At 48.6% G+C, this 25,983-nt stretch overlaps 14 protein-coding genes across 14 annotated transcripts; 4 read left to right on the top strand and 10 right to left on the bottom strand.

Annotated features, from left to right (window-relative positions):
- Positions 1-50: 50 nt before the first annotated feature.
- Positions 51-1,863, bottom strand: OGAPODRAFT_17141 (uncharacterized protein). Its single transcript, XM_018354915.1, has one exon. It carries the CDS (start codon positions 1,842-1,844, stop codon positions 81-83), a length of 1,764 nt encoding a protein of 587 aa, XP_018209232.1. The 5' UTR covers positions 1,845-1,863; the 3' UTR covers positions 51-80.
- Positions 1,864-1,911: 48 nt separating this feature from the next.
- Positions 1,912-4,134, bottom strand: OGAPODRAFT_95330 (uncharacterized protein; the record flags this gene model as incomplete). The annotated part of the gene is made up of 1 exon (XM_018357727.1): positions 1,912-4,134. The coding sequence occupies one exon, from the start codon at positions 4,132-4,134 to the stop codon at positions 1,912-1,914; it is 2,223 nt and encodes a 740-aa protein (XP_018209231.1).
- A 26-nt stretch (positions 4,135-4,160) lies between these two features.
- On the bottom strand, positions 4,161-5,504 carry OGAPODRAFT_95329 (uncharacterized protein; the record flags this gene model as incomplete). Its single annotated transcript, XM_018357726.1, has 1 exon — positions 4,161-5,504. One exon carries the CDS (start codon positions 5,502-5,504, stop codon positions 4,185-4,187), a length of 1,320 nt encoding a protein of 439 aa, XP_018209230.1. The 3' UTR covers positions 4,161-4,184.
- A 68-nt stretch (positions 5,505-5,572) lies between these two features.
- OGAPODRAFT_77647 (uncharacterized protein) lies at positions 5,573-6,727 on the top strand (the record flags this gene model as incomplete). The annotated part of the gene is made up of 1 exon (XM_018356357.1): positions 5,573-6,727. The coding sequence occupies one exon, from the start codon at positions 5,573-5,575 to the stop codon at positions 6,725-6,727; it is 1,155 nt and encodes a 384-aa protein (XP_018209229.1).
- Positions 6,728-6,765: 38 nt separating this feature from the next.
- OGAPODRAFT_95327 (uncharacterized protein) lies at positions 6,766-7,524 on the bottom strand (the record flags this gene model as incomplete). The annotated part of the gene is made up of 1 exon (XM_018357725.1): positions 6,766-7,524. The coding sequence occupies one exon, from the start codon at positions 7,522-7,524 to the stop codon at positions 6,766-6,768; it is 759 nt and encodes a 252-aa protein (XP_018209228.1).
- A 402-nt stretch (positions 7,525-7,926) lies between these two features.
- Positions 7,927-9,002, top strand: OGAPODRAFT_77645 (uncharacterized protein; the record flags this gene model as incomplete). Its single annotated transcript, XM_018356356.1, has 1 exon — positions 7,927-9,002. The coding sequence occupies one exon, from the start codon at positions 7,927-7,929 to the stop codon at positions 8,995-8,997; it is 1,071 nt and encodes a 356-aa protein (XP_018209227.1). The 3' UTR covers positions 8,998-9,002.
- A 31-nt stretch (positions 9,003-9,033) lies between these two features.
- On the bottom strand, positions 9,034-10,638 carry OGAPODRAFT_50910 (uncharacterized protein; the record flags this gene model as incomplete). The annotated part of the gene is made up of 1 exon (XM_018355684.1): positions 9,034-10,638. One exon carries the CDS (start codon positions 10,636-10,638, stop codon positions 9,034-9,036), a length of 1,605 nt encoding a protein of 534 aa, XP_018209226.1.
- Positions 10,639-10,770: 132 nt separating this feature from the next.
- On the bottom strand, positions 10,771-12,423 carry OGAPODRAFT_25163 (uncharacterized protein; the record flags this gene model as incomplete). Its single annotated transcript, XM_018355300.1, has 2 exons — positions 10,771-12,191; positions 12,249-12,423. 2 exons carry the CDS (start codon positions 12,421-12,423, stop codon positions 10,771-10,773), a joined length of 1,596 nt encoding a protein of 531 aa, XP_018209225.1.
- Positions 12,424-12,532: 109 nt separating this feature from the next.
- Positions 12,533-14,321, bottom strand: OGAPODRAFT_17140 (uncharacterized protein; the record flags this gene model as incomplete). Its single annotated transcript, XM_018354914.1, has 1 exon — positions 12,533-14,321. A coding segment is annotated over exon 1 (1,342 nt), but the record flags the coding sequence as incomplete, so codon positions are not given.
- Positions 14,322-14,379: 58 nt separating this feature from the next.
- OGAPODRAFT_17139 (uncharacterized protein) lies at positions 14,380-15,965 on the bottom strand. The gene has a single exon (XM_018354913.1). The coding sequence runs from the start codon at positions 15,496-15,498 to the stop codon at positions 14,473-14,475; it is 1,026 nt and encodes a 341-aa protein (XP_018209223.1). The 5' UTR covers positions 15,499-15,965; the 3' UTR covers positions 14,380-14,472.
- Positions 15,966-16,441: 476 nt separating this feature from the next.
- On the bottom strand, positions 16,442-17,495 carry OGAPODRAFT_95323 (uncharacterized protein; the record flags this gene model as incomplete). Its single annotated transcript, XM_018357724.1, has 1 exon — positions 16,442-17,495. One exon carries the CDS (start codon positions 17,493-17,495, stop codon positions 16,716-16,718), a length of 780 nt encoding a protein of 259 aa, XP_018209222.1. The 3' UTR covers positions 16,442-16,715.
- Positions 17,496-17,638: 143 nt separating this feature from the next.
- On the top strand, positions 17,639-21,422 carry OGAPODRAFT_102261 (uncharacterized protein; the record flags this gene model as incomplete). The annotated part of the gene is made up of 1 exon (XM_018353100.1): positions 17,639-21,422. One exon carries the CDS (start codon positions 17,639-17,641, stop codon positions 20,045-20,047), a length of 2,409 nt encoding a protein of 802 aa, XP_018209221.1. The 3' UTR covers positions 20,048-21,422.
- Positions 20,085-21,736, bottom strand: OGAPODRAFT_25147 (uncharacterized protein; the record flags this gene model as incomplete). The annotated part of the gene is made up of 2 exons (XM_018355299.1): positions 20,085-21,383; positions 21,725-21,736. The coding sequence occupies 2 exons, from the start codon at positions 21,734-21,736 to the stop codon at positions 20,085-20,087; spliced, it is 1,311 nt and encodes a 436-aa protein (XP_018209220.1).
- Positions 21,613-25,963, top strand: OGAPODRAFT_77639 (uncharacterized protein). The gene is made up of 2 exons (XM_018356355.1): positions 21,613-23,041; positions 23,109-25,963. The coding sequence occupies exons 1-2, from the start codon at positions 21,720-21,722 to the stop codon at positions 25,945-25,947; spliced, it is 4,161 nt and encodes a 1,386-aa protein (XP_018209219.1). The 5' UTR covers positions 21,613-21,719; the 3' UTR covers positions 25,948-25,963.
- Positions 25,964-25,983: the final 20 nt, after the last annotated feature.

Raw genomic sequence — 25,983 nt, 5'->3', positions numbered from 1 at the left:
TACCCAAGCCATCTTTGACAGACGCAACTACGACACAGTTTCATGTTGCAGATAATTCGATTTTCTACATGTATATTTACTTAAGCTGTGGCGGGCTCCTCAAGAGGCTTAGCGGCGCTGCTGGCACTGCTGCCCGCGCTGAGTGTTGCACTGACCTTTGTCTCCTCTCCGCTCTTCAGCTTCTTGGTGCTAGCCCCATTCTTGTCGCCTTTCCGTTTCTTGCTCTCTTTCTTGACTGGTCGCTGTTCATCCTCTGAGTACACATCGTCCGGCAGGTCGTATAACTTGACATGCCTGATGCTCAGGGAGTACACGTCTTTGTCGAAATTGACCCAGTTTCTGCAAATCGAGTCAAAGTCCGAGCACGGAACTTGGATATCCATTTTTTTGTCGCGGCCCTTCAAATCCAGCTCCAGACCAATGTACAGCTTCAAAAGATGCACCAGGTGCTTGCCCTCTTTCTTCACTTCCTCCTCCAGCTTCACCATATCCGTGTCATCATCGATATCCACTTTTTTCAGGTGTTCCTTTGCGTATTTTTCCCCGTCCAGAGATCCATAGAGCTCCCGAATTTTGAACACCTGCTCTTCAGTGTCGCAGATGTAGGACGCCGAGAATGGCTTCACAAAAGGGTGTGCCAGCACAATTCCGTTGACAGCCTCCAGTTTCTGCACCAAAAGACGGAGCTTGGACTCCACCATACCACTCCACTTCAAATGGGCCTCGTAGGAGTCTCTGGTGGCAGTGATCACAGTTAGATAGAACTTGTACGCAAAGAAGAAGTCATGTTTCGCAAAAAGATCCTTCCATGTTCGCTTGCCAAATTGAATATCATTCATTATCTCCAAACCACGTTGCATCTCCTTGAGAATTATTTTCTGTGTAGAAGCGGTGATGTTGTGTGTAGCACACATGGAAGGATACGCAGGGGTGATGACCGGCATTCTATGCAATCTATCTTGTCCATACAGTTTAGGGTTCCAGATTCTGACCGGTAACGGACCGTCCTCAATCGGCTTCAAAAGCACGGGCTGTGGCCACTTCCACTGCAGGTAGATCTGGAAAAACTTAGACACAATGACTGCTCCCACGGCGTTAGGGTACAACTGGCAAATACGAGCAACCAGCATCGCCCAGGCCACTCCTCCCGGAAATCCAAACATGTTTGCGTAGATGGCCCTTCGTTGGGCCCAAAGCTTGATCGTTCGTAGGGCGTGACGGAAAACCATTTTCTGAGGAACAAGCTGGAGTATTTGATCCGTCACTCTGGTACCGTTCAGTGCTCTTAGATCTCTATCGTCAATGTTTCTAAGCAGGTTGTTATCCTCCAATGTGAGGTCGAGCGAGACTTGTGGAATATCCAAACGGCCACAGATCAGATCGATATCGACACCGTCAAACACGGTTTTGATAATGGGCATGAAAGCATCGGGGACTGGCTGGATCTTGTTCAACTCTGGGCGTTTTCTTAGCAGTTCCTCGAAAACAGTAAAGAAGTCATCTCTCGTAACATGTTTGGGAACAACCACAAGAGTGTCGATATCTGAGCCGGGTCCATAAACACCCAGTCTGTACGAGCCAAATGTAAAGATTTTTCCTCCCGCGTCACGAGCCATTCCCTCACTCATGTTCTTGCGGCGCGAAACCGTGTAGACAAACTCCTCTGTGAGCTTTTGCAGCGTGGCCAACACTTCTCGCCTTTTCTGAGTCTCGCTCTCGCTTTCGAACGAGTTTTGGTTTCTGAGTTCCTCGATCATCGCGTCGTTCAGTTCATTTTCCTTGGCAGTTGGTCCCGCAGTGGATATTGGCGCTGTCACACCATACTGCTTGGTTGTTGTGCTCATATTACGCTTTCCTGTCGACTTTGTTGCCTCGCGAACAAAAAAAAATAATATATTAAATCTAAAATGCCTAATTATTATTAATTTCTAGTACAAGATTTTCGTTTAATTCGGGATGCGGCAGGCTTGACAGCTCTAGTGGAAACCTTGAGGATTTTTCAGGTCCTGGTTGAATAACAAGAAGGCCCTCGCTGGTTCCAACTCTAACCAGCTCATCCAGAGCTTCCACACACGTTATAGCTCCATGGCCCAGATAAGACTGATGCACCATTTTTGGTTCACCCTGTAGCCCAATGATGAATATGTTACCCATGAGATCTCCGACAACCAAATTCTGCCTGAATACCGCGAAATCGGTGACCATGACGTTCTTCAGGATCTGTATAGCTGATACTTTGCGCTCGTTGCGGTCGATTTTGAACAGATACAACCCTGAAAATGCGTCCCCCACTACCAGGTCGCCATTTTCGAGCTTTTTCCACTCTGAAAAGTACAGAACCGGGATATTTGAGTTGCATTCCTCGTTTTGGAACCAGAAGCTAGGACCGCCGTAAATTCTCGTCCACACCAGCGAATGCGGCCCAATAAGTAACAGGCTGTAGTCCTCTACCTGTATGATGCTGTCAAACAGCTTGTTCACCACGGCATGGCCTTCCTGTTTCCACTCGTCGTCCACAAATCTCATAAGTAACAGTCCGGACTGATCCTCTTCATCGTTGACAAGTACGATAAAACATTTGCTCAGTTTCGTCTGCAAGACATATCGCTCGTCGTTGCTGATTTTGCTTTTTTCTTCAAACTGACACAGGAGATCAGGCACAGGCAAAACCTTACGCACTACTATTCCGGCGTCAAACCAGTGCTCACCTATCTTCTCGCCAGCTTTGTAAACCTCCAAACGATCAGTTCTTTTGATCTCTTCGACCTCCAAGTCGACTTCGTGCTCTTCGACCACCAAGACCACGAAATCATCGGTTTCCACTATTTCCTTCACCAACCCTGTCAAATTCTTCCAGTCATCAAGAACCACCTTTGAAGATAGATAAGTTCCCTGCGCATAGTACTTCCCGTTCATGGCAGTTACCGGAAGATTGTCTGCCTGTCTAACTTGCTTCAACAGTTGTGTATTTCTATCAACCTCAATTAAGAGCCCAAAATGGTTGCAACCTATCACACGATTGCCTCTGTAAACCATCTTATGAAGCAAGTCTACCTGCTGTTTCCTTTCTATGTTCCATTTGTTGACCTCTAATCCGATGGGCCGAGAGTTTCCGGCCCGTAATCTTTCTGCTATAGAAAGGTCCAAGTTATTTTCGGCAGCTTCAAGCGATTCCGAGTCCAACTCTATTTCCATCTGATAGATATCGCCCTGCTCACTGCTGAACCAGTAATATCGTCCATCAAAGCACCACGACAAAAGCTTGGCCATTTTCCCGTCAGCTCCAGAGAAAAGCTCCTTGGTAGCATACTGTCTGGTGGTCGTAGCCACCGATGAAGAAATACTGCGAACAGCGGGGGCTGGAAAAAGGTAATGCATGTCTTCGCAAATCACAAGTAGCGCTCCAAGTGACAGCGGTATGGCCAAGCTCGGGACAGAGTTCATCTGCGGTAATCGCTTTATCAGGCTGATTTCTTGGCCTATTCCGTAATAGTTCACGGAATACTTCAAATTGGCATTTCTGACCACTATTGCAAACACAGTCCCCTCTTTGTCTGCCGTTAGAAGTCGGGTCTTCAGAAAAACGGCGCTGTGCACAACTCCGTGCCCAATGTAGAGTACTTGCGGTTTTTCAAATATCCGGTTCACCTGTAGTTTGGCAGCGTCTGGCCTTTTCTTCACCTGGCTAGGAGGCTCATTTTGCAATGCCAGCCGGAACAACTCGGTTTTCGACGGATGAAGCTCCAACACAGCCATATATCCCTCATTGGAGTATATGAGAATGTATCTGCCCAGGTCATCAACACGAATAAATGGATGGACTTCAATGGTGTTTGCAACCGATTCAATGTGAAATTGCTGCAGCAGAATAAATCCGTCGTTCCATGCAATTACGACTAGTTGGTTGTTCTGTGTTAAGACCAGCAGCCAGTCATGTTGAAGGCCTGGAGGTCTTATATGGTTCATGGCCATGATTCTGTCTTGCAATTCAAGCACATCCAGCTGCTTGTAACTGTGATCCAGTAGCTCGATGCTGTACGGATGAGCTACTACGAGTGTATCATTTTGATAAAAATCCACAACAAGACACTCCACAATGGCTCCATCGTGGAGTTTCCTCACATTAAAGCTCATAAATAAATTAAATAAACTGGTTTTTTAATATATTACATCTGTCATTTATTTCAGAACGTGAACACAGAGCTATACAGTTTGACAGCCTCTGGGTTAATGCTGTGCAGCGCTTCAGGATCCAGCATCTCAACATCTGGAAAAGAGAAGTGGTCGATAACCGTTGGCTGTGGCAGCGGCAGGAATGGTGTCTCAGGAGAGCTTGGGGTCTCTACCTCTGGGAATGTGAACTTCTCGATGATCTCCAAAGATGAAGGCTTTGGAGGGACGTTAGGAGCGAATGGCTGCGCCTCGGCTAGTCCGAAGGTAAACTTTGGCTTCTGTACCTCTTCAGGAACCGCCTCAGGCTTGGAAACAACAGCTGGCTCGACAGGCGTGTGTTGAGGTGACTCTTCAAAATTGGCTTCATATTGCTCCACTGGCTCGGCACCTTGGGAAGCAGTAATAGCTGGCAGTGCAATGGATGGTGCATTGGCTGCGCGTTTGTTCTCTTTAGGCCTCTGGGGTTGCACAGGTGGCACAGGTTTCACTGCCTCCAGTTTAGGCTCGGACTTCTGTTCTGGCACATCGTCTTCAGAATCGATCTCTATAACCTCTTGCTCTTCCTTAAGCACCTTATTTTCCTTTGGAAGTAGTTTCTGTTCAGCAGTAGACGAATTGGGCTTGGACTTTGCGCCTAGAGTTTCTTGCTCGTCCAGAACCTTGACATCTTCATCCAGCGCCTCTGAGTTTTCTATTATGCTCAACACTTTGTTGGCAGTTCTGCTTCTTACTTCCCTCTTCTCCACACGTGGTTTAACAGGCGTCTCAAGTCTCATCCGGTAAGGCGAAGGCAAGCTTGAATATTGAACCACACGTTTTTTAATCGTTGTTGGAAATGGCTGCGGATGCCGAGTAATCTTATTCTCTTTGGGAGTATATGAAGGGACGTCAACTTTGGCAGTTGGTTTCACGGATGCAGGTCGCAATACGGTCTGGTTGCCGAAAAAGCTACTTTCATTAGGTTTGAGACCAGACGACGACAAAAACTGAGACTCAGTCTGAGATTGACGATATGTCTCAAGCTGCGATTGGTTCTGCTGGTGAACTTTGTTGATAAGAGAAAGCACTCCTTCCACTTCGATGTCATTGAGAGGGGCGTCTCCTTTGCTTTTAAAGAACTCAGACAGCGTTTTATTTGGGTTGGCATCACTTAGCACTGAGAGGGTCGAAACATTCGAGAGATTCGAAACATCGGCCACGGTGTTGTCGCGAGAGGGCTGCGGAGAGCGTGAAAATATCCTCCGCAGCCTGCCCAGAAATCCTTGAGAGCCTGAGGTTTTTGGCTCAATTTTATCGTACGGCTTGACTTTCGTTCTGTCCCTTCGAATCATCGAATCTGAGACAAAAAAAATAATCAAATAAATTCAATTTGCAGAATTAATTTATTTATTTCTAAATTATGTCCATTATAGGAGCTCTTGCCTGTCAAAAAGACTCCTACCTCAAATCTCTTACGACAACAGTGATAGCATGCCACAAGAAAGGAAGCAAGTACGAAGTAGAACTAGAGGATACGGTCTTGTTCCCTGAGGGTGGTGGTCAGCCAAGTGATACCGGCAAGATCTCCTCGGGGAGCGACATTCTAGAAGTTGAGAGTGTGATTAGAGCAGGACTGAAGGCGCTGCATCTTGTGGACAAGCCTCTGGAGACAGGTGCTCCTGTGAACTTGAGCGTGGACTGGGAAAGACGGTTCGACCATATGCAGCAGCATACCGGCCAACATCTTCTTTCTGCCGTGTTGGACAAGCGCAATTTGCCCACAATCAGCTGGAACATGGGGGATATGATCAATTACATTGAGATTCCTCGCAAGCTGACAGACACTGAGCGTGAGGAGGTCACAAAAGAAGTGAACTCGTACGTCACTCAAAATCTGCCAATCTCAGTTGAAGTTCCGCCCGATCGTGAGGTCGACGAAGTGAAAGGTGTGATGAGGATTATCCACATTGGCGATTTGGATTCTAATGCGTGCTGTGGCACACATTTGAAAAATTCAGGACAGATTAAGGGGGTTGTTCTATTGAATCAAATAGCTGGAAAAGGAGGCAATTCAAGACTGAATTTTATTGCCGGAGACAGGATCTTCAAGTTCGCTGAATCGTCTCACAGTATTCTGAGGGCCTTGAGCTCTGCAACTTCGGTACAAAGCGAACAACTGGTGGACAAGGTCAACGATTTGGTGACTGCTACCAAAAGGTTGCAAAATAGACAGTCGACGTTGCTGAAGGAGCTGGCCCTTTTGACTGCTGCAGACTTGAAGACCAAGGCGGAGGAGAAGAAAACCGTGTTTTTCCACAGGGCTGATGTGGGGCTTGATTTCTTGAGCCAGATGTACAAAGAGCTAAAAGATCAGCCTGGAACTTTCGTATTATTATCTGGAGAAGGAAAGGACGGAGGCGCTGCTCTGGTTTTTGGCGAGGATACTGAGCAGGTGAGCAAGGAGCTCAAGGAACAATTATCCGGCCTCAAAGGTGGAGGCAAAGCAAAATTCCAGGGCAAAGTGTCTGTATATGGCAAAGGCGAGCTTGAGGCGGTGAAGCGCAAATGGGCATAAGATTATTTATTATCGTAAATGAGTACATCATTGATTCGTTATGTTCTTAAACTCAGCCTGCTCCTAAGGCTTAATAGGCTTTTCATGGGGCTGGGTTTCCTGCGTGGCTGTGATCTTGCAATTTCGTCTGCAATCTGTATGCGTCGTAGAGTTGATATAATGGCGTCGAAGGTAGCAGAATCGTTGAGGGTGGTGTGGAGACAGACGGTATTGTTAGTATCTCTTGCCGTCTCTAGTGTTTCTGCAGTTTGGTCTGCTTCTGAAAAATCCAGGTTCACTGTTTCTGGCGTATTTTCCGACTCTGTGTCGGAAGACAGGTGAATAAGTGCTGGATCTATTTTCTTCAGAGCAGCCTGGAGGGTCTCGTACTCTTCGAAGCAGTGGCAGCAAACAATCTCTGCACACCGGCTTCGAGGGAGCAGAGAGCTTAGGTCGTACAACGGACGGTCACAGACAACACAGTATCGTAAGTTAGACTCTGTCGTCTTGATGTAGGCCTCCGTTTCACTATTGAGGGTAGAGCTCGAGTTGACGCTCTGTTTGCGGTAGTAGAGCGGCAACAATGCATCAGGAGGTGTCATATCATTGTCAATGGCACGCTTGATATCAAATAATGAGGTCTTTTTGCGAAAACCCTTCGGGTAATGAATATAATCTTCCACTAGTAGAAGCTCTCCGTGCGGGCTGGTCTGTGCGAAGTTCGGGTGCGGAAGCGGGAAGGAGGTTAGTTGCCTATTGTCAATGAGATCCAATCGCGACGGACGGATTTTCAGCGAGTGCGCAGCGTTCTCAAGCATTCATGAGAAATGAAAATAAGAATATTTACGTGAAATAAAACGTTTATGTATCACCTTCCAAATATGGAGTAATCATAATTTAATATGAAAAATAAACATATTTTAGAATGTAACAAATAATTCTTGGCAGCTCTCAATGTACCTGCTGTATCGGAATCAATTGATTTTTAAGCAACGGCATTCGGGGCCAGTAGTTAGACGACATTGGTCCCAGATAAGGTAAGCCGAAACTTTTTTCAAGCGTAGATCATAAAACACGGGTTTTGGAGGGAATCCCGAACATGGAGTTGCATAATTAATAATTTGAGATGACAAACGTAGTGAATCGGGAAGTATAATATATTAGTGCAGCTTTTAGTTATAAATCTGTCAGTTTGGCCCACTTCATTCTAAAATTCAAAAATGACACGAATCACTATCATAGGCGCGGGACTCTATGGCGCTTTTGCTGCAAAGAAGCTATCAAAAGTTCCTGGATTAGAGATCACCTTGATCTCGAAAAAAAATTATATCAACTTCGTCCCTTCAGTTCCAAGAAACTTTGTTACCCAGAACCTGGATGGATACTCTAGAACTCTCGAAGAGATCTTCGGCGACTCAATCACGCTAATATATGACGAGGCTGTCAGCTTTGATGATAAAAAAGTGACCACACGCAAAAACGGAGATGTTGCTTTTGACGTTCTGATTGTTGCCACGGGCTCAATTCTCAGCCGCGAATTTGAGCTACCGAACACCGTGGATTCTGCAGTCGAGCATTTCAAGAAGGAGTTCGAACAGGTAGAGCGTGCAAAGAACATCACCGTTATCGGTGGCGGAATTTCGGGCTGCGAGCTCGTGGGAGAGCTGGCCCATAAATTCAAGGACGAGATAGCGAAGGGCGAGAAAAGAATTAATTTGATACACTCCAACTCGAACGTCTTGTCCGACCATGAAATTAACTCTGTTAGACAGAGCGTCAAGTCCCAGCTAGAAGGCATGAATGTCAAGCTCTACCTTGGTCAGAAGGCGACTTTGGACGGAGATAAGGTTTATGCTGGATCTGAGGAAGTCCCCACCGACCATATTATATGGACCACGGGAGTCAAGCCAAACACGCCAGACTCTCCGCTTGAAGGACTTAAGAACGAGAAGGGTGAAATCAAAGTCAAACCAACGTTCCAGACAGTGGCCAGCCCTAATATATTTGCAATCGGAGATTGTGTTGATTTCGTTATCAAGGCAGTGGCTCCACTGAAAAAGTGGAATTCTGTTCTGGTGGACAACGTGATAGCCTACGTCCAGGACAAACCGCTTACCAAGCAGGTTGTGCCTCCTACTAACACCGACAAGCCTACATGTGGTGTCAGCCTGGGTCCGGAACACGCAGCAGGTCAAATAGCCACGCCTTTCGGCACTTTCTCGTTGCCTGCATTTCTGATTGTGCAAGCCAAGTCCAAGACTATGTTCAAGGGGAGGTTGAGCGAGATCTAAATACAAACGTACGGTAGTTAATAGAAATTCAGTCAACTAATTATCTTTCTGCAGTCTCCATTGGAAATAGTTAAATTTTGGAGGCAGTATTCCAGTGTCGGACTTTTTCTCCGCTGGTAGCACTTGCTCAACGGAAAGAACATCATCGGACGAAGCCAAGACGTTTCCAGACTCATCAATTGCCTCCACAAAAACCCGCTCAACAGGCTTGTTGATCTTTAACTTAGTCTCAAACCCGGTTCTTTCTGTCTCGCCAAGCAACTTCTTGCTACCATTTTGCACGGCATGGAATCTCCATTTCTTGGTCTCTGTGTCGCCGTTCCACGAAACATAAAAGATTGTTTCGTCGTCATCGGTGATCTCAGAAAGCACAGCGACAGACTCCGAAGGGTATCCATGCCAGTCAAACTTGAAAGCTCTATAGTTTTGGACCTTGTCGGAAAATTCATCCGAGTCTAGAAATGCGTGAAAAACAATTTCTCCATCTGCGGTGTATTCAGTGACACTTCCCTCGGAGCCCCAATTGACCAGAACGTTGCCTGATTTTAGCAGATGGGTAGAGCCCTGGGACTTGGCCCGAATACCGTATGGAGCGGGATAATTCCTCAGAAGCTTGGCCTCCCATTTTTCGGTGTCGACCTCAACAATTTTTCCGCTCGAGATTTTGTTCAAATGGACCTGGCTACCGTCCTTATCTTCTGTTCCGTGGGCAGAGTTATCAAAGAACGAGATGATTTGTTTTTTCCCGTCCTCCGAGGTCCAAACGTACCGAGCATGGTGCTGGAACCCGAACTTGAAATCATCCACGTTCTTGAAACTGGAACTGGTGACCCCAGGAATGCCACCCAACTTCCACAGAATTTCACCTGTTTTTCCGTCAATCTTGTACAAAGAAGCGGTGTCGCGTGCTGAAAGCAAATAGTCGCCGTTGTCGTCCTTGTCGACAGAATTGATGTGGAAATAGTCCCACGCGTCGCTGGAATTGTATCCAGACCCGGCTTCTCCCTCATTCAGGGGGAGCACAGACTCGGCTGGCGAAACATGATCCAAAGAGGCCCATTCAAACAGCACCTCTCCGGTGTCGAGGTCCAGCTCCTGGAAAATCGCATTAATGATCCATTGCTGCTCCTCAGAGCCACCAAATTCGGCAAGGTTGCGAGGCACCGGCTGATAGATCTCGATCAAGGCAGTTTTCTCGTCCTTGATGTGAAACTCGTGCTTGTCGGTGATTTTGTGGTTTCCAGCCCTAATTTCCTTCACCAGATCGTAATTGCTGTTTAGAACCGTATGGTGTCCGTGTCCATGGCCATAGGCAGCGTTATGGTCACCCTCAAAGCTGAAAAGGACGTCATCATCTTTGTATCTGGCAGCCTGGAAATTGGCATTCCAGGTACCAAACGCACCGTATCCCGACCAGACCAGTTCGCCATCACTAGTGAAAATGTACGGAGCAGACTGACGGGGTTTGTGGAAGGTGTTTCCAGGGGCCCCCGTAAACGGAGCAATAAAGAGGTATTCGGGAGAGACTTTCTCTGCGTCGTAAACGGTGATGTTCAATTTGGGAGGAGACAAATCTGGCCGACTGCGGTACTGCCAGTCGGCGTACGCTGGAAGAGCAAGGAGAAGAAGTGCGCCAAGCATGGCAGAATTAAGATGTATTCAGGGGTAGCTTTATACTTAAAAATTGTGGCTACATTATTAATTAAGCCGCAGAACCACACAGCCACGAAAAGCTGCCTCGACAGGAAATTATACCCTGCGACTCCGCCACATCTATTCGTCATATGACGACCGTGAGCGTATGCGGGCAGCCTTTTTCACGCCAGCAAGCACCAAACAAGCGAGACAGCACAAACAAGAAAGGAATTGCGCGAATCGGATGGCACGCTCGTAACTGCCCTGAACAACACTGCGGACTTGTGGCTCCAGATGCTGGATCTGCGAGATGTCTTTGGACACTGTTCTGATGATCGTACTAATCTGGTGTTCGGAGAGTCCCGGCACCCGATGGAGGCTTGACAGACATCTGCGTGCGAAAACACGCTTGATGATGGCGGCGGACCCGGTGACACCCCACACCGAGCCCATGCTGCGGAAGAGGTATGCGGTGGACGTGGCTATTGCCTGTTTGTCTCTGTCAAAATTGTAAATGAACGAAAAGAGCGACGTGGGGAAGGCCAATCCTTGCCCCACGTTGGCGGGGATCAAGCAGAGACCTGTCACCCACTGGTTGACGCCCTTGTGAATAAATAATGTGACGAAATTTCCGAAAAGCATGAGTGTGCAGCCGGCAACGACGAGAGAAAAAAGACTGTATTTTTTGCGGCTCATCAAAACGCCTGCAATGAGGCCACCAACAGGCGTAAAGAGTGCCGGAATGGTGAGTCGCAAGCCCGCCTGGGAGGCCGTGTCGCCCAAGACTATTTGGAAGAGCAACGGCAGGACAAATAAATACGCGTAGCTGGAAATTCCGAGAAACACGCCTATTCCCAAAATGATGTAGCTGAACGAGGAATGGAGCAGGGCAGGAGGGATGATGGGTATGGCAGAAGTTCTCAGCTCAATAAGTGCAAAATGAAAGAGAAGTCCTATGCTCAAGACAAGCATAAGTAGCAGCCTGTAATCAGACCAGTTCAACTCGTTTCCGCCGAGAGAAAGCACAACCATCTGGAAAGCCAGCGACAGCACAAGCGCCGTGGCGCCCTTAATGTCGATTTTGTCAAACATGTGGACAGAAACGTGCACATGGGGCGGTTTGGGGTTGTGAATATAGAAGTATCCAATAACGAGGCCAGCCAGAGCGACGGGAACCTGCGCGAGAAAACACCATCTCCAGCCGAGCGTGTCTGCTATAACACCGCCCAGAGAGGCGCCGCAGATGCTTCCAAATCCCAGCAGCAGGTTTTGGAAGGCCTGCCAGCTCCCTCGTTTTTCTGGAGCCACGAGATCTGAGTTGACGATGGTTGCCAACGTGATGAGGCCGCCTCCACCTATGCCTGTCACGGCACGCATGGCGTCCAAAACAAAGATGTTGGACGAGATGCCGCATCCAAGACAACCCAGAATGAAAAAGCTTGTGGCTCCGATCACACACACTCGCCGTCCAAGGACATCGGAGAAAGACCCATATAAAGGCTGAAAAGCAGTGCTGGTGATGAGGTAGGACGACGTGATCCACGACGCGGTGTTGGCCGCTTTGAACTCGTTGCCGATGGTAGTGTATGTGGATGCCGTCACCGTCCCGTCGAAACCTGCAAGAAAGACGTTTGCAAGCAGAGAGCACTCGATCCAGAAGAAATTTGGGGGCAGAGCTGGAGAAACAGACAGAACGGTCTCCTCGTCGTCAGACTTGGTAGCACCGTACGTGATCTGGGACTCAACTGCGCTTTCCGAATCTAGCGACTGTTGTTCACGAGAAGAAGACATCGAAGATCTTTAATTATTCAAAAAAAGAGTGGCTTTACGTACAGCTGCAAAACGTGTAATTGGGTGGCTGCGGCGATGCGGCAGAAAAAAAAAATCTCGGTGATGTTGAAAATAATACTTAATATTACGGCATTTATTTGGTGGCATCAGACCCATTCTCCAAAAAAGAGCTTGAGTTTCTGTTTTTTCGTAAGAGGATTCAATTGCCTCTCCTTCTGGACCCGTCTCAGCTCCTCCTCGAGCTCGTATCTCCGGCCTGTGTCGAAATCCATTTCTTCGTAACTGACCCATTTGGTCTTCTTCCAAATCTTGTAGCCTAAGAAAAAACATGCCGATAACGGCAGCATGATGTAAGCGTCAATGAACGACGAGCGGTCAAACGGTTTCAAATACATCCAGCCCTGGATCAAGGCCAAAAACAGACTCATCAAGACACAGAAAACCGGAGTGTAAGGATACCAGAGACATTTGAACGGCAGCTCCTGTACGCTGTGACCCGCATGGATCCAACCCTTTCTAAACCTGATCTGTGCAATGGCAATTGATGACCACACAAAAAAGATAGACACTCCAGAAACGTTGACAAAGTAGGTGTAGACGGTTCTGGAGCTGCTTCCAACTTGAAGCAGACTAAGCAAGCCAAAAAAATTAAATGTGATGGCTGCAATGTATGGCACGCCACGTCTGTTGACTTTGCTGAAAAAGCACGGAAATGGCGTCATGTGCTCGTTCGCCATGTTCACGATGGTTCTTGTTCCAATGTAGAGCGCAGAGTTGATTGCACTGAAAGATATCACCACCACAAATAAGTTTACCAGATGGTGCGCATTGTGCCAGCCTGCATTGTACAGAGCCACGTAAATCGGTGACTTCAGAGAGCTCACACCATTTGACAGCTGTGGCGAGTTGTACGGAACGGTGATTCCATAGGACAACGAGATGCACACGTATATGTACATGATTCGGATCAGAGTCTGTCTGACGGCAATAGGAATAGCTCTAATGGGGTTTTTAGTCTCCGCTGCATTCAACGACAATAGCTCAATGCCGACATATGCTGTTGACGAGTTGACAATGGCACTCGCCAGAGATTTGATGGCCGACTGGCCAGCCCAGGGAGTGTTGAAATTTCGAAAACCAAACGCCCGTGTTCCGCTCACTCCTCCACACATGTACACGATGGTGAATACGTAGAATGCCGATAAGCCAAGCAATTTGACAACAGAAAGCCAGTACTCCGCCTCACCATACCCTTCTACGCCCAAGAACTGCACACATAGGAAGAAGGCCCAGAAGATCAGAAAATAGCCCCAGGTAGGCACCTGGGGAGCCCAGAAGTTCATTGTCGACGAAAGAGTGACGTATTCGGCCATCAAAACACAGATCCAGACAATCAGATAATTGTAGGAGGCCATGGCAGCAAACGCCTCGTCGACAAACCTTGTGATGTGGTTACTAAAGCCATTAGTGGCAGAGAACAGAGAGTTGAGCTCTCCGATAGACTGCATCAGCGAGAAAGCCACAATTCCAACGACGGTATAATCTATGACCAGGGCGGCAGGGCCATCCTTGTGTAAATAGACACCCAGTCCAACGACCGACCCAGGTCCAATAATTCCTCCCAGAGCCATAAGTGTGACATGTCTGGTTTTCAGACCTCTCTTGAGCCCGGAGTGTGGGTCGAATCTCTGGTCTAAAGTTTGCGAGCCCGAATCTCGATCCAGCTGCTCCGAACTGATCGAAACTTGGTTGGTCAGCTCCTTATTCATATTATAGCAAGGCCAACACTTTCAGTCGAATCTGTCATAAATTTGTTCCTGCTTTGCGTGCTATGCATGAATTTTTTTTTTCCGCTACAGCCACACATGACAAAGTCACGGGACATAAAGCCATTTTTTTCTGATTTCTTAGCTCGATACGAAGAGCAGAGCAGGTACAAAAGAACGTTGGAAGGAAATAAACGGCACGGTTTTTAAATACTCTTCTTTAATTTCTGCCAGCAGCTCTCCTCTTATCATTGTAGTTGAATAGACGAGAGCCATAGCGAAGTCAAATCCACTCGGAGAAAAATTCCTTGACTTTCTGCTTGCGCGTGAGCGGATTCAGTTGTCTCTCCAGCTTGAGATGTCTCAATTCTTCTTCAAGATCATACCTGCGTCCAGTCTCAAAGTCCATCTCTTCGTACTTCACCCATTTCGTTTTCTTCCACAACTTGTAGCCAAAGTAGAAAATTGCAGAGAGTGGGAACATGATGTACGCATCGATAAACCACGAGTGGTCAAATGGCTTCAAGTACATCCAACCTTGGATCAGGGCTAAGAAAAGACACATGCATATGCAGAGCACAGGTGTGAATGGGTACCAGAGACATCGGTACGGCAAGTCTGAGACTTTGCGTCCACTGCGGACCCAGCCAATCCTAAATCGGATTTGTGCAAAACAAATGGCGGACCAGACAAAGAAACTAGACACGCCGGAAACACTCACAAAACAACTGTAGGCTGTCTTCGAGCCACTTCCAACAGACAACAGACCCAGGAACCCAAAGACGTTAAATGTGATGGTAGCCACGTACGGCACTCCATGGCGGTTGACTCTGCTGAAGAATTTGGGAAATGGGATCATGTTCTCATTTGCCATGTTCACGATGGTTCTGGAGCCAATGTAAATAGCAGAGTTGATAGCACTCAGAGCGACAATCACAACAAAAATGTTCACCAGATGGTGAGCATTGTGCCACCCTGCGTTGTAAAGGGCCACATAGATTGGCGAACGGAGAGAAGTCACTGTGCTGGAGAATTGAGGCGAATCATAAGGAACAGCAATACCGTAAGACAGGGCAAGACCCAAAAAGATGTAGATGATCCTGATCAGGGTCTGTCTCACGGCGATTGGGATGGCCCTAATCGGGTCTTTCGTTTCAGCAGCATTCAACGACATAAGCTCAACACCCACATATGCAGTGGAGCAATTGACAATGGCACTTGCAAGAGACTTCATGGCGGATTGGTCTGCCCATGGAGTCTTGAAGTTCCTAAATCCAAAGGCAGGGGTACCTTTAACTCCTCCGCTCATGTAGACAATAGTGAAAATGTAGAACGCGGTGAGTCCAAGAAGCTTGATAATGGCCAGCCAGTATTCTCTTCTCCGTAGCCTGCAACACCTAAAAATTGGATCGACAAGAAAAACACCCAGAAGATAAGGAAAAATCCCCAGAGCGGCACTGCAGGGGCCCAAAAGTTGAGAGTAGACGACAGCGAAATGTACTCAGACATGAGAACAGCAATCCAAACCACCAGGTAGTTATACGAAGTCATTGCCGAAAAGGCCTCGTCAACAAATCTTGTAATGTGGTTCGAGAACCCGTTTGTAGAAGGGAACAAGAAGTTTAGCTCCCCGATTGACTGCATTAGCGTGAAAGCCACCAGCCCCACTATACTGTAGTCAACCACAAGAGCAGCTGGACCATCCTTATGGAGATACACTCCCAAACCAACGATCGATCCGGGGCCGATAATGCCTCCTAGAGCCATCAGAGTCACATGTCTTGTTTTAAGACCTCGTTTCAGTCCCGAATTTGGGTCATATCCCAACCTCTGAGCTGAGGAGTTCCCGGACTCTTGGTCGAGCTGTATGGCATCAACAGTAACCTGACTTTTAAGCTCTTTACTCATTGGTAGAAAGCTTGCTAGATTTCGTTCAAAATTTGGTCGATGTAATATGGATTTCAACAGATAATGCCTTACAAAGAGATTGCATGCAATCTTGCTTATCACAGGGTTGCAGAAGTAATAAAAAGGGGAGGCAGAAATCTCTATTGTTTGCAACCGTAAAGATTCTCTTATCTTGAATCGATTCCTGAATTTGGTAGGAGTATGCGCGGAATTAAATTCCGCATTGATAGCCCTAATGATGGAATAGTAGCCACCATCTTCTCAGTAGCTTCTAGAAGTGTAGTTGGGCAGTATATTGGTAGTCTTGGTCAATCTTGAGTGAAATAAATGGCAAAGTTCGGGCTCCGATGAGAACGGTTGTAGAAACATGGCAGAGGCAAGTAACCAGGATGAGACTATATTGGAATCCTGACTAATCTAATAAAGGGTATCGAGGCTTTGATCAGCTAACTATACTAACTCAGTTTGGATCCATTTTGTGGTGCATGGAAAATTTTAGCATTACGCAAGGACAATAGCGATCGGGTCAAATAAATATTGGAAACACGATTTGGTGAATCACCTTGGGTATTCAAGAAATGAGGCCGGAATATCAAGCAATGCAAAGCAACGTTGCCATCAATTAGTCCTCTTGTCGTGTCTTCTAGCATGCGAGAGCGCGTTTCCGTCGTTTTTGCGTGGATTCTTTTTACCCTTGTAAGGTAGCACAAGCGAGCACTGTGTGCACTGGGCAAACGTCATGGCAACGTAGGGACAATTTTTTGGAGCTACACCCTTGAACACAGTAGAGCCTTTAACCACGGGCAACTCTTGCTCTAGTTTGTACTGGTAATGAACCAGTCTGTATTTCTTCTCGCGAACGAGCTTTGATAGCCACATGTCGTTGAAGTAGAAAAAAGGATCGTTCTGCGTTAGCGGCCGGCTATGGAGTCGGGAGAAAACCTCGTTTTCTTCCACCAACAATGACTGGACCTGCTCCTGGCTTAGCGAGTGATGGAACCCACAAAGAACTTCTACCGGGGCTTCTTGTTGCACCAGGTCCAATTGTACCACTGAGTCAGGAATGACGGGTTCTGGCCGAACGTGAGTGGGCAGTGGCTCCCCTTTTGCCAACTCCTCGTGGTTTTCTGATTGCTCAGTTTTCTGTCTCTTCCTCAACACTATATGCTCGTGCAAGTGTCCCAGAAACTCGTTTACGTACTCTGCAACTTCCTGTGCCTCGTCCATGTTGGACGCGTGGCTGTAGTAGATATGTTGCCCCTTGTTGTCGTTTGAGAAATGGACGTCGTTGAGCGTTGCACCATGGAAGCAATTGAAGACGTACACGTTTGTTTTTCCGCAAACATGCTGGGTGTCCTGGTTGGCCAACTTTTCCTGTGCTGAGTCTCTGTTCGTCATAATCAAGTTATATTATATTTCTCCCTTTTATTCTATTTTTTTTCTTCCCCCAGATCCCTTTTTTCAAGCCCAAAAAGTGGCTGGTGACAGACTGAGCAACCTTAAATAGAAATATTTCCTCTTAGGTTAAATTTACAACAGACATGACAGAGGAAAAGAACTGGGCGGCTGAGCCGATCCTCAGGCCAAGGGGAGGCCCCCGGAAGTTCTGGAGCACCATTCTGCTTCTTCTTGTGGTCCTGGTGTACTGTTCTTCTGTTCTGATTGGCCAAATTAACGAGCTTTACGCCAACCACAAAGAAGCAAGCGTTGCAAGACAAAGGCCGCTCGTACCTGTTTTTCCAGACGGAAAACTGTCTCTCACTCTGGCGGCCACACGGAACGGGACGTTTACGCCCGAAAGAAAAAGCATACAGTGGCTCAGGACCGATTCCTCGGCATTCAACGACTCGGGAGAGTACATCGTTATAGACGGCGCCGACTACGTTCTTAAGTCGCTGACGGACAAGAGAGAGCACATACTTTTTTCCGGAACGGCTGTGGAATACAACGACTCCATGTTCAAGATTGAGGACATCGTTTTCAGCGACGACTTGAAACACGCTCTGGTTATTTGTGATAAGGTCCATAACTGGAGACATTCCTTCTTCGCTACGTATTTTGTGCTCGAAGTGGACTCCAAGAAAATTAGCCCGCTGTACAACGGCACATTGCCTGTGTCGCTGGCGAAATGGTCGCCAGACTCGTCGAGCATCGCTTTCATTGTGGATAATAACGTTTATGTCAAGAACCTGGCTTTGAACGAGGTGCGCCAGGTCACTTTTGAGGGAGGTAAAGAGATCTTCTACGGGAAGCCAGACTGGGTTTACGAGGAGGAGGTGTTTGAGGGTGATACTGCCATGTGGTGGTCTCCAAACTCCGAATATTTGACAATATTGCGCTTCAACGACACGCTCGTGCCAACTTTCCCTATCCCGTACTTTGTACAGCACAAGGACGACGTGTATCCGGAATTGCGCGAGCTCAAGTACCCAAAAGCAGGGTACCCGAATCCCCTGGTCGACTTCGTTGTGTACGACACCAAGAACGACAAGCTGGCTTCGCTGGACCCGTCTGACGCCTTCTACAACGACAAGGATGTTCCTAATGACGAGAGACTGATCACAGAAGTCAAATGGGTTGGCGATTCCGATTTCCTGCTCAAAATCACCAACAGAGAATCAGACATTCTTAAAATCTTCATTGTGGACGCCTCAGCGATGGAGTCGCGGCTCAAACGCTCAGATTACGGCTCTAATGCAAATTCGTGGTTTGAGATCAGCCACAACCTGCTGTATGTGCCGAAGTCGGACTCTCGCCCGCACGACGGCTACATTGACATCGTCGACGTGGACGGATACGATCATTTGGCGTACTTCTCTCCGCCAGACACAGAGAACCCGCTTATTCTCACGTCGGGCGAGTGGGAGGTGGTGGACGGCGCGGCCGCTTTTGACGCCGTCCTGAACAAGGTGTACTTCATATCCACCGAGAAGTCGTCTGTTGAGAGACATTTGTACTCGATCGACCTGGATGGCTCCAATAAAACCAGCATCACAGACGTCAGCCAGGAAGCATGGTACTCGGTGTCATTTTCCGCCGGCTCGCGGTTCCTGCTGCTCAACTACAACGGACCGGGCATTCCGCACCAGGAATTGCTTGACTTGCATCTACACACGAGAGAAACGCTCACTTCCAACAACAAGCTCGCAGAAACGCTTGATAAATATGCTCTTCCCGAAGACAGGTATGGCGAGATTGATGTTGGGGCTGGCAAGCCGCTCAACTTCCACGAAACGCTGCCTGTGAACTTCGATGCCTCAAAGAAGTATCCGCTGCTATTTTTTGTGTACGGGGGTCCAGGTTCGCAGCTGGTGCAGAAACAATACGCACTAGCAGCCTCGGTGTTCTCCTCGGTCGTTGCCGCGCAACTGGATGCCGTAGTGGTGACTGTTGACGGCAGAGGAACGGGCTACAAGGGAAAGGCATTCAGAAACATTGTACGCGATAAACTCGGACACTACGAGGTGATCGACCAGATCGACGCAGCCAAGCACTGGATCGCAAAACCATACATTGACGAGCAACGAACGGCCATCTGGGGATGGTCCTACGGCGGCTACATGACGCTTAAGACGCTGGAGGCCGACCAGGGCAGCACGTTCAAGTACGGTATGTCTGTGGCTCCAGTCACCAATTGGCTGCTTTACGACTCGATCTACACAGAGAGATACATGCACACGCCGCAACAGAATGCAGGATACTACAACTCGTCGGTGCACGAGGTTGCGAACTTTGCCAGCGTGGAGCGGTTCCTGCTGATGCACGGAACAGGCGACGACAACGTCCATTTCCAGAACTCGCTGAAGTTTCTGGACATGCTGGACCTCCAGGGTCTGGAGAACTACGACGTGCACGTTTTTCCAGACAGCGACCACTCCATTCGCTACCATAACGCAAACACGATCGTCTATGATAAACTGTTGGCGTGGCTGAGGCAGAATTGGTCATGACGGATGCGAATTGTATACTGTACTATAGGAACGATATTCACTGGTACTGGAAGTTGTAGCCGTCCAGCCCGTACGCCAGTTCTCTTTCGAGGTCGATGTTCTCGTCGTAGAGCATCTCCTGCGGTTTTGGGGGCAGCTCGTAATCGGCCACCTGGCCCTCGAACGGCGTCTTCAGCTGCGGCTGCTGCTGCGGCTGGTCCATCTCGTAGGCGCCCGTCGCGCCGTACTGCTCGCTTACTATCGTCTGCTCCTCGAGCGGTCTTCTCACGTATTCTCTGAACGAGCGGGTCTCCTCGATGATCATCTGCTTCATCTCGTTAATGTCGTCTGTTTCCTCGAACGAGAAGTCGAATTTGGCCGCGCAGACCGGCTCGTCGTTCGGGTCGTGCCACACCTCCAAGTACGGGTGTTGCAGCGCGTCCTCCACGGTGATTCTGTCCTCAGGGTTTAGCGTCAGCATGCGGTTGAGCAGGTCGATCGCCAACGGGTTGGCGTGCGGAAAGAAGTTCTCAAACGGCACCTTGGGCATATACGGCAACGAGCGCACGTACGCCTGTGCTCTGGACGACTTGATGCTCTGCATGGTATGCTCGTTCGGGGTGCCTAGCACCTTGAGGATCTCGTTGAGCTGGTCAACGTAGTCCTTGCCCTTAAATATGGTAGACCCGCCTAGTAGTTCCGCCAAGATACACCCCACAGACCACATGTCGATGGCCTTGGTGTAGCCCTGGAAGCTCAAAATAATTTCTGGCGCACGGTACCACCTCGTGGCCACGTACTCGGTCAGAAAGCCCTGGTTCTTCTCTGGGTCATTCGAGTAGCCTCTCGCAAGTCCAAAGTCACAGATCTTGAGCTCACAGTCCGCGTTGACCAGTAAATTGCCCGGCTTCAGGTCCCTGTGGAGCACGTCCGCCGAGTGGATATATTTGAGTCCGCACAGGATCTGATAGACGAACGATTGGTAGTGCGAGTCGGTCAGAGGCTGGTTGGAGCGGATGATTTGGTGCATGTCGCACTCCATGAGCTCCTCGTACAGATATATCTCGTTGAAGTTGCCGTTGGGATCCGGCACGATGTCCAGGTCGTACAAGCAAGTGATGTTCTTGTGGCCCCTGAAATGGCGCAGGAGCTTGATTTCTCGCAGCGCTCTTTTGCACAGGATCTTCTTGCTGAAAATGTTGGTCACCTTCTTGATGGCCACGTGCCCTCCCTCGTCGCCAGCCTCGATGTACTTGGCCGAGCACACAATTCCGTAGGCTCCCTGTCCCAGCCCCTTGATTAGCTGGAATCGGCGGTCGACAACGAAATTCTGCTGGAACACCCTGAATACGTGATACTGGTCCATGGTTTTGGAAGGTGCTGTCATGAAACTCGGATTTGGGTGCTGTTTTTATACTCAAACAAGGTCCCAATTTAGATACTAAAAATATCTCCTCGATTTCTTCCCAGTTAGTGACACGCGCTTTATCTTGGCATACCACGAAAAGTTGAAGAAAAATAGGTTTACAGAGACACTTCAGGGGAAACACTCTGCGCCGTTCGAACCCTGCAGACCCGTTTCTCTGCGCACGCGATCCAAGCAGACTCATCAAAAAGAGCATTTTTCTCGCACCAGCCGATTTTTAGCCACATAAATTAGGCCTTTTTCCGCTAGTCTCTGTGCAACTCCAGTATGGCCGTCACAGCCATGTCTCCGCCCCCACAGGCCGCCGCTGCGTCCACACCGTCCTCCGCGGCCTCTGCAGCACACATTGCCAATGGTTCGCTGCTGCCCAGAACGAAAAACGGCTCCTCCAGACGGATCGAGATCGACCAACTAGTCATCGAGTTCCAGAAGAAACTGGGCAAGAATTGGGACACCTACCAGGTCGCGGTGTCGATGTTTCTTGTCGGCAAGCTGTCGCGTCGCGAGCTGATGGAGGAGCTCGACAAAATCCTGGACAAATCAACCTACAGACTGCACAACCAGCTCCTGCTAACGAACCTAGCCAACTCGCTAAGGGACGAGCCGCTCGACGGAACACTCTCGACGGGTTTTGGCAATCAGCAGCTCTCGAAAAAACGAAAAGCAGGCACCAAATCATCTCAGTACGAGCTGCTGAAAAAAGATATTTTATCGCTGCCGATCAGAGAGCGACGCCGGCTCAAAGGCATCCAGCGCGAGGCAGGCAAGCGCGGCATGATAAACTCCACCATTGCGCTCACCAGACAGGCGATTGTGCCGCGCGTGCCCATTGTCACCAACAACGAGTCAAATGTCGCGGGCAACACCAGCCAGTGGGCCCAGGACGTTCTGGACGGCATCCAGACACCGCTGTGCTCCGAAACGTACGAGTTACCAGACAAGACACATTTGCGCTCACGTGTTTTGGGAATTGCGCGCGAGCATGGCCTGGTGGGGCCCGTGGGTGACAGCGTGCCGGACGTGCTGTCTATCGGCCTGGAATACCATTTGAAGCGTCTGATCGAACGTGCGCTGGACATGGTGCGCATCCGGCAGAAAAAACCGCAGCACGACTCCCGGGGCCCCGTCACGATGACTATCGAGGACCTGTACGATACTCTCGAGACGGCGCCGCATCTGGTGGAGCCCAACGGTCCGCTGTTTGCCCTCAGCAATAACCAGCTGAAAAACGAGGACGATGTGGCGCTGCTAGAGCAGCAGCGCCAGTATTTGCAACGCGGACCGGGACAGAAGCTGTCCAAAATCTCGTTTGTTCTGAAGCCTAAGAAAACAGAGCCGCAGCCGCCGCCTGCGTCGTCGTCGTCCACCATCACTGCGCCGGCGTCGATGCTGGCCGTGTCGCCGCTGCGCCCTGGCGAACAGGCCTCGAACGGAGCAGAAAAGCAGAATAAAACAGACTTGCCGGATCCGCAGAACGGCAAGCAAAACCCGCCGTCCTCGGCCGCAGCACTCACACAGCCAAATTTGCAGCTTAGCGACCCGAACATTGGCCGTCCCGACGAGCTCAATTGGCTGATCAATGATCTGCTGTGCAACAACTAATATATGCTACCACCCTCGAATTTTTTCTGCCAAATCGACTTTGCGTGTCAGTAGCCCATGGCACCTCAAACTTTTTCGACTCGTGGATTTTGCCACTCTCGTAAACACACTTGTTTTCTTTATGGCACCTGCAAAAGAACAAGAAACCAGAAGAGCGTCCATTGAGCAGGGCAAAGAGCCTGCAAAGGACGAGCAAAAGGGCAACGCCGAAAGCAAGAGGGCCGAGGAGGAGCTGAGCGAAGAGGATCTCCAGTTCAAATCCGAGCTGGAGATGCTTGTCGAGCGCCTGTCCGAGCCAAACAAGGACCTGTACGCCCCTGCGCTGGACAATCTGAAAAGATTCATTAGAGATTCTACCTCCTCGATGACGGCGGTGCCTAAACCGCTCAAATTTCTCAGACCTCATTATCCGGCATTGACAGCGATTCACAGCAACTGGACCGACCTAAAGCTGAAGTCGCAACTTGCAGACATTCTCTCCGTGTTGGGAATGACGTACAGCGAAAAGGATGGCGAAAATTACAAGAGGGAGTGCCTAAAGTACAGACTGCTCAGCAACATCGACTCGACAATCTCTGAATGGGGACACGAGTATCTCAGACACCTTTCTTTGGAGATCGGCGAGGAGTACCAGGAGAATCTGGAGAACGGAGTCAATAGAGAAGACACCCACACCGAACAATTAATCAAGCTGAGCTTGGAAATTGTACCTTATTTCCTCAAACACAACGCAGAGGCCGAAGCTGTGGATCTCCTGCTCGAAATCGAAGAAATAGAAAAGCTCTCGCAATTCGTCGATAAGAACACGTACAACAGAGTTTGCTTGTATATGGTGTCGTGTGTGCCGTTGCTTGCTCCTCCAGATGACCTTGCCTTCCTCAACACAGCGTTCAGCATCTACTTGGCCAACGATAAGCTACCACAGGCATTGAGTCTGGCTATCAGGCTGGGCGATGAGTCTTTGATTAAGTCTGTTTTTGAGGCCACCAGCGACGAGCTGGTGCAGAAACAGTTGGGATTCATGCTTGCCAGACAGAATTCTTGTTTCAAGGTCGACAACGAGGCCGTGCAGGAGTGCATATCCAACGTCAAGCTGAGCGAGTACTTCAAATACCTTGTTAGTGAGTTGAATTTGCTAAAACCAAAAGTTCCAGACGATATCTACAAAACTCACCTGGAGAACTCGCTGTTTGGCCATTCGTCTAGATTAGAGAGCGCAAAGCAGAATCTGGCTGCTGCGTTTGTGAACGCATTTGTTAACGCCGGTTACGGATCAGAGAAGCTCATCAGCGACGAGAAATGGATATACAGAACTAAAGGCGAAGGAATGCTGTTGACAACTGCCTCCTTAGGGTTGATCAATTTATGGGATGCAAATGAGGGTCTTCAAACTCTTGATAAATACTTGTACTCTGAGCAGAGCGAAGTGAGAGCAGGTGCATTGCTGGGAATGGGCATTTCGACCACCAGCGTCCACGATGAAGTGGATCCAACACTGTTGCTGCTGCAGGATTACATCAGCAGCGATTCGAATATTGATTCCAAGATGATCATTTCTGCCATTACGGGAATTGGCATTGCTTTTGCAGGCAGCGAGAACGATGAGGTGATGAATTTGCTGTTGCCTCTTGTGTCAGAGCCATCCGTTTCGGTTGAGATTCAAGCGCTCTCTGCTCTTGCATTAGGTCACGTTTTCGTTGGAACTTGCAACGGTGACATCACGTCAACCATTTTGCAGACCCTGCTGGAGAAGGAGACTTCCGATTTAACTTCCAAGTGGATTCGATTCATGTCTCTTGGTCTTGGATTACTTTACATGGGAAAATACGACCAGGTGGATGATGTTCTTGAGACTATCGATGCCATTGACCATCCAATTTCCAAAACTCTGAAGGTTCTGGTGAATATCTGTTCTTATGCCGGAACCGGTAATGTTTTGCAGATCCAATCTCTGCTGCAAATGTGCACAGTGAAACCGAAGGAGGAGAAGGAGGAAGACGAGGACGAGGAAGAGAAGGAAAAGAAAGAAGACGAAGACAGTAATAAAGAGAAGAAAGAGAACAGCGAACAAGAAAGCACAGAAACCCAAGAGGACGAGTCCTACCAAGGCTATGCAGTTTTGGGACTTGCTTTGATTTCTATGGGAGAGGAAATTGGTCAGGAGATGTCGTTGCGTCATTTCGGACACCTAATGCACTATGGTACTCCGCTGATCAAGAGAGCTGTTCCTTTGGCCATGGGACTCGTGTCCTCTTCGAATGCGCAAATGAAAGTGTTTGACACGCTTTCAAGATATTCGCATGACCAGGATCTGGATGTGGCATACAATGCCATTTTCGGTATGGGTTTGGTTGGTGCAGGAACCAACAATGCTAGATTGGCCCAGCTGTTAAGACAGTTGGCTTCGTACTACGTGAACGATCAGAACGCTTTGTTCATGACGCGTATTTCGCAGGGTTTGGTGCATCTGGGCAAAGGGACATTCACGTTGTCTCCCTTCAACACGGACAGACAAATTTTGTCCAAAGTCTCTCTTGCTTCGCTTTTGACCGTTACTATTGCCCTTTTGGATCCAACCTCCTTCATTCTGGACCAGCATTCGAGTCTTTTGTACTACTTGACGCCGGCCATCAAGCCTCGCATGCTTGTTACTGTTGACGAAGAGCTCAAGCCTTTGAAAGTGAACGTTAGAGTTGGTCAGGCAGTGGATGTTGTCGGACAGGCCGGAAAGCCTAAGACCATAACTGGATGGGTGACTCACTCCACTCCAGTTCTTCTTGGGTTTGGAGAAAGGGCCGAGCTGGAAAACGACGAATATATTCCCCTCACGAATTTCCTTGAAGGAGTTGTGATATTGAAGAAGAACCCCGACTACATTGAGGCGGAAAACTAAACTAATGGCTATAGTGAAAAAAAAAAATTAAAAAAA

The sequence above is a fragment of the Ogataea polymorpha genome (assembly GCF_001664045.1).
Source record: "Ogataea polymorpha strain NCYC 495 leu1.1 chromosome Unknown OGAPOscaffold_6, whole genome shotgun sequence".
Classification (NCBI taxonomy): Eukaryota; Fungi; Ascomycota; class Pichiomycetes; order Pichiales; family Pichiaceae; genus Ogataea; species Ogataea polymorpha.
The sequence above is the reverse complement of the archived record's forward strand: the minus strand, read 5'-3'. Positions and strand labels throughout refer to the sequence as shown.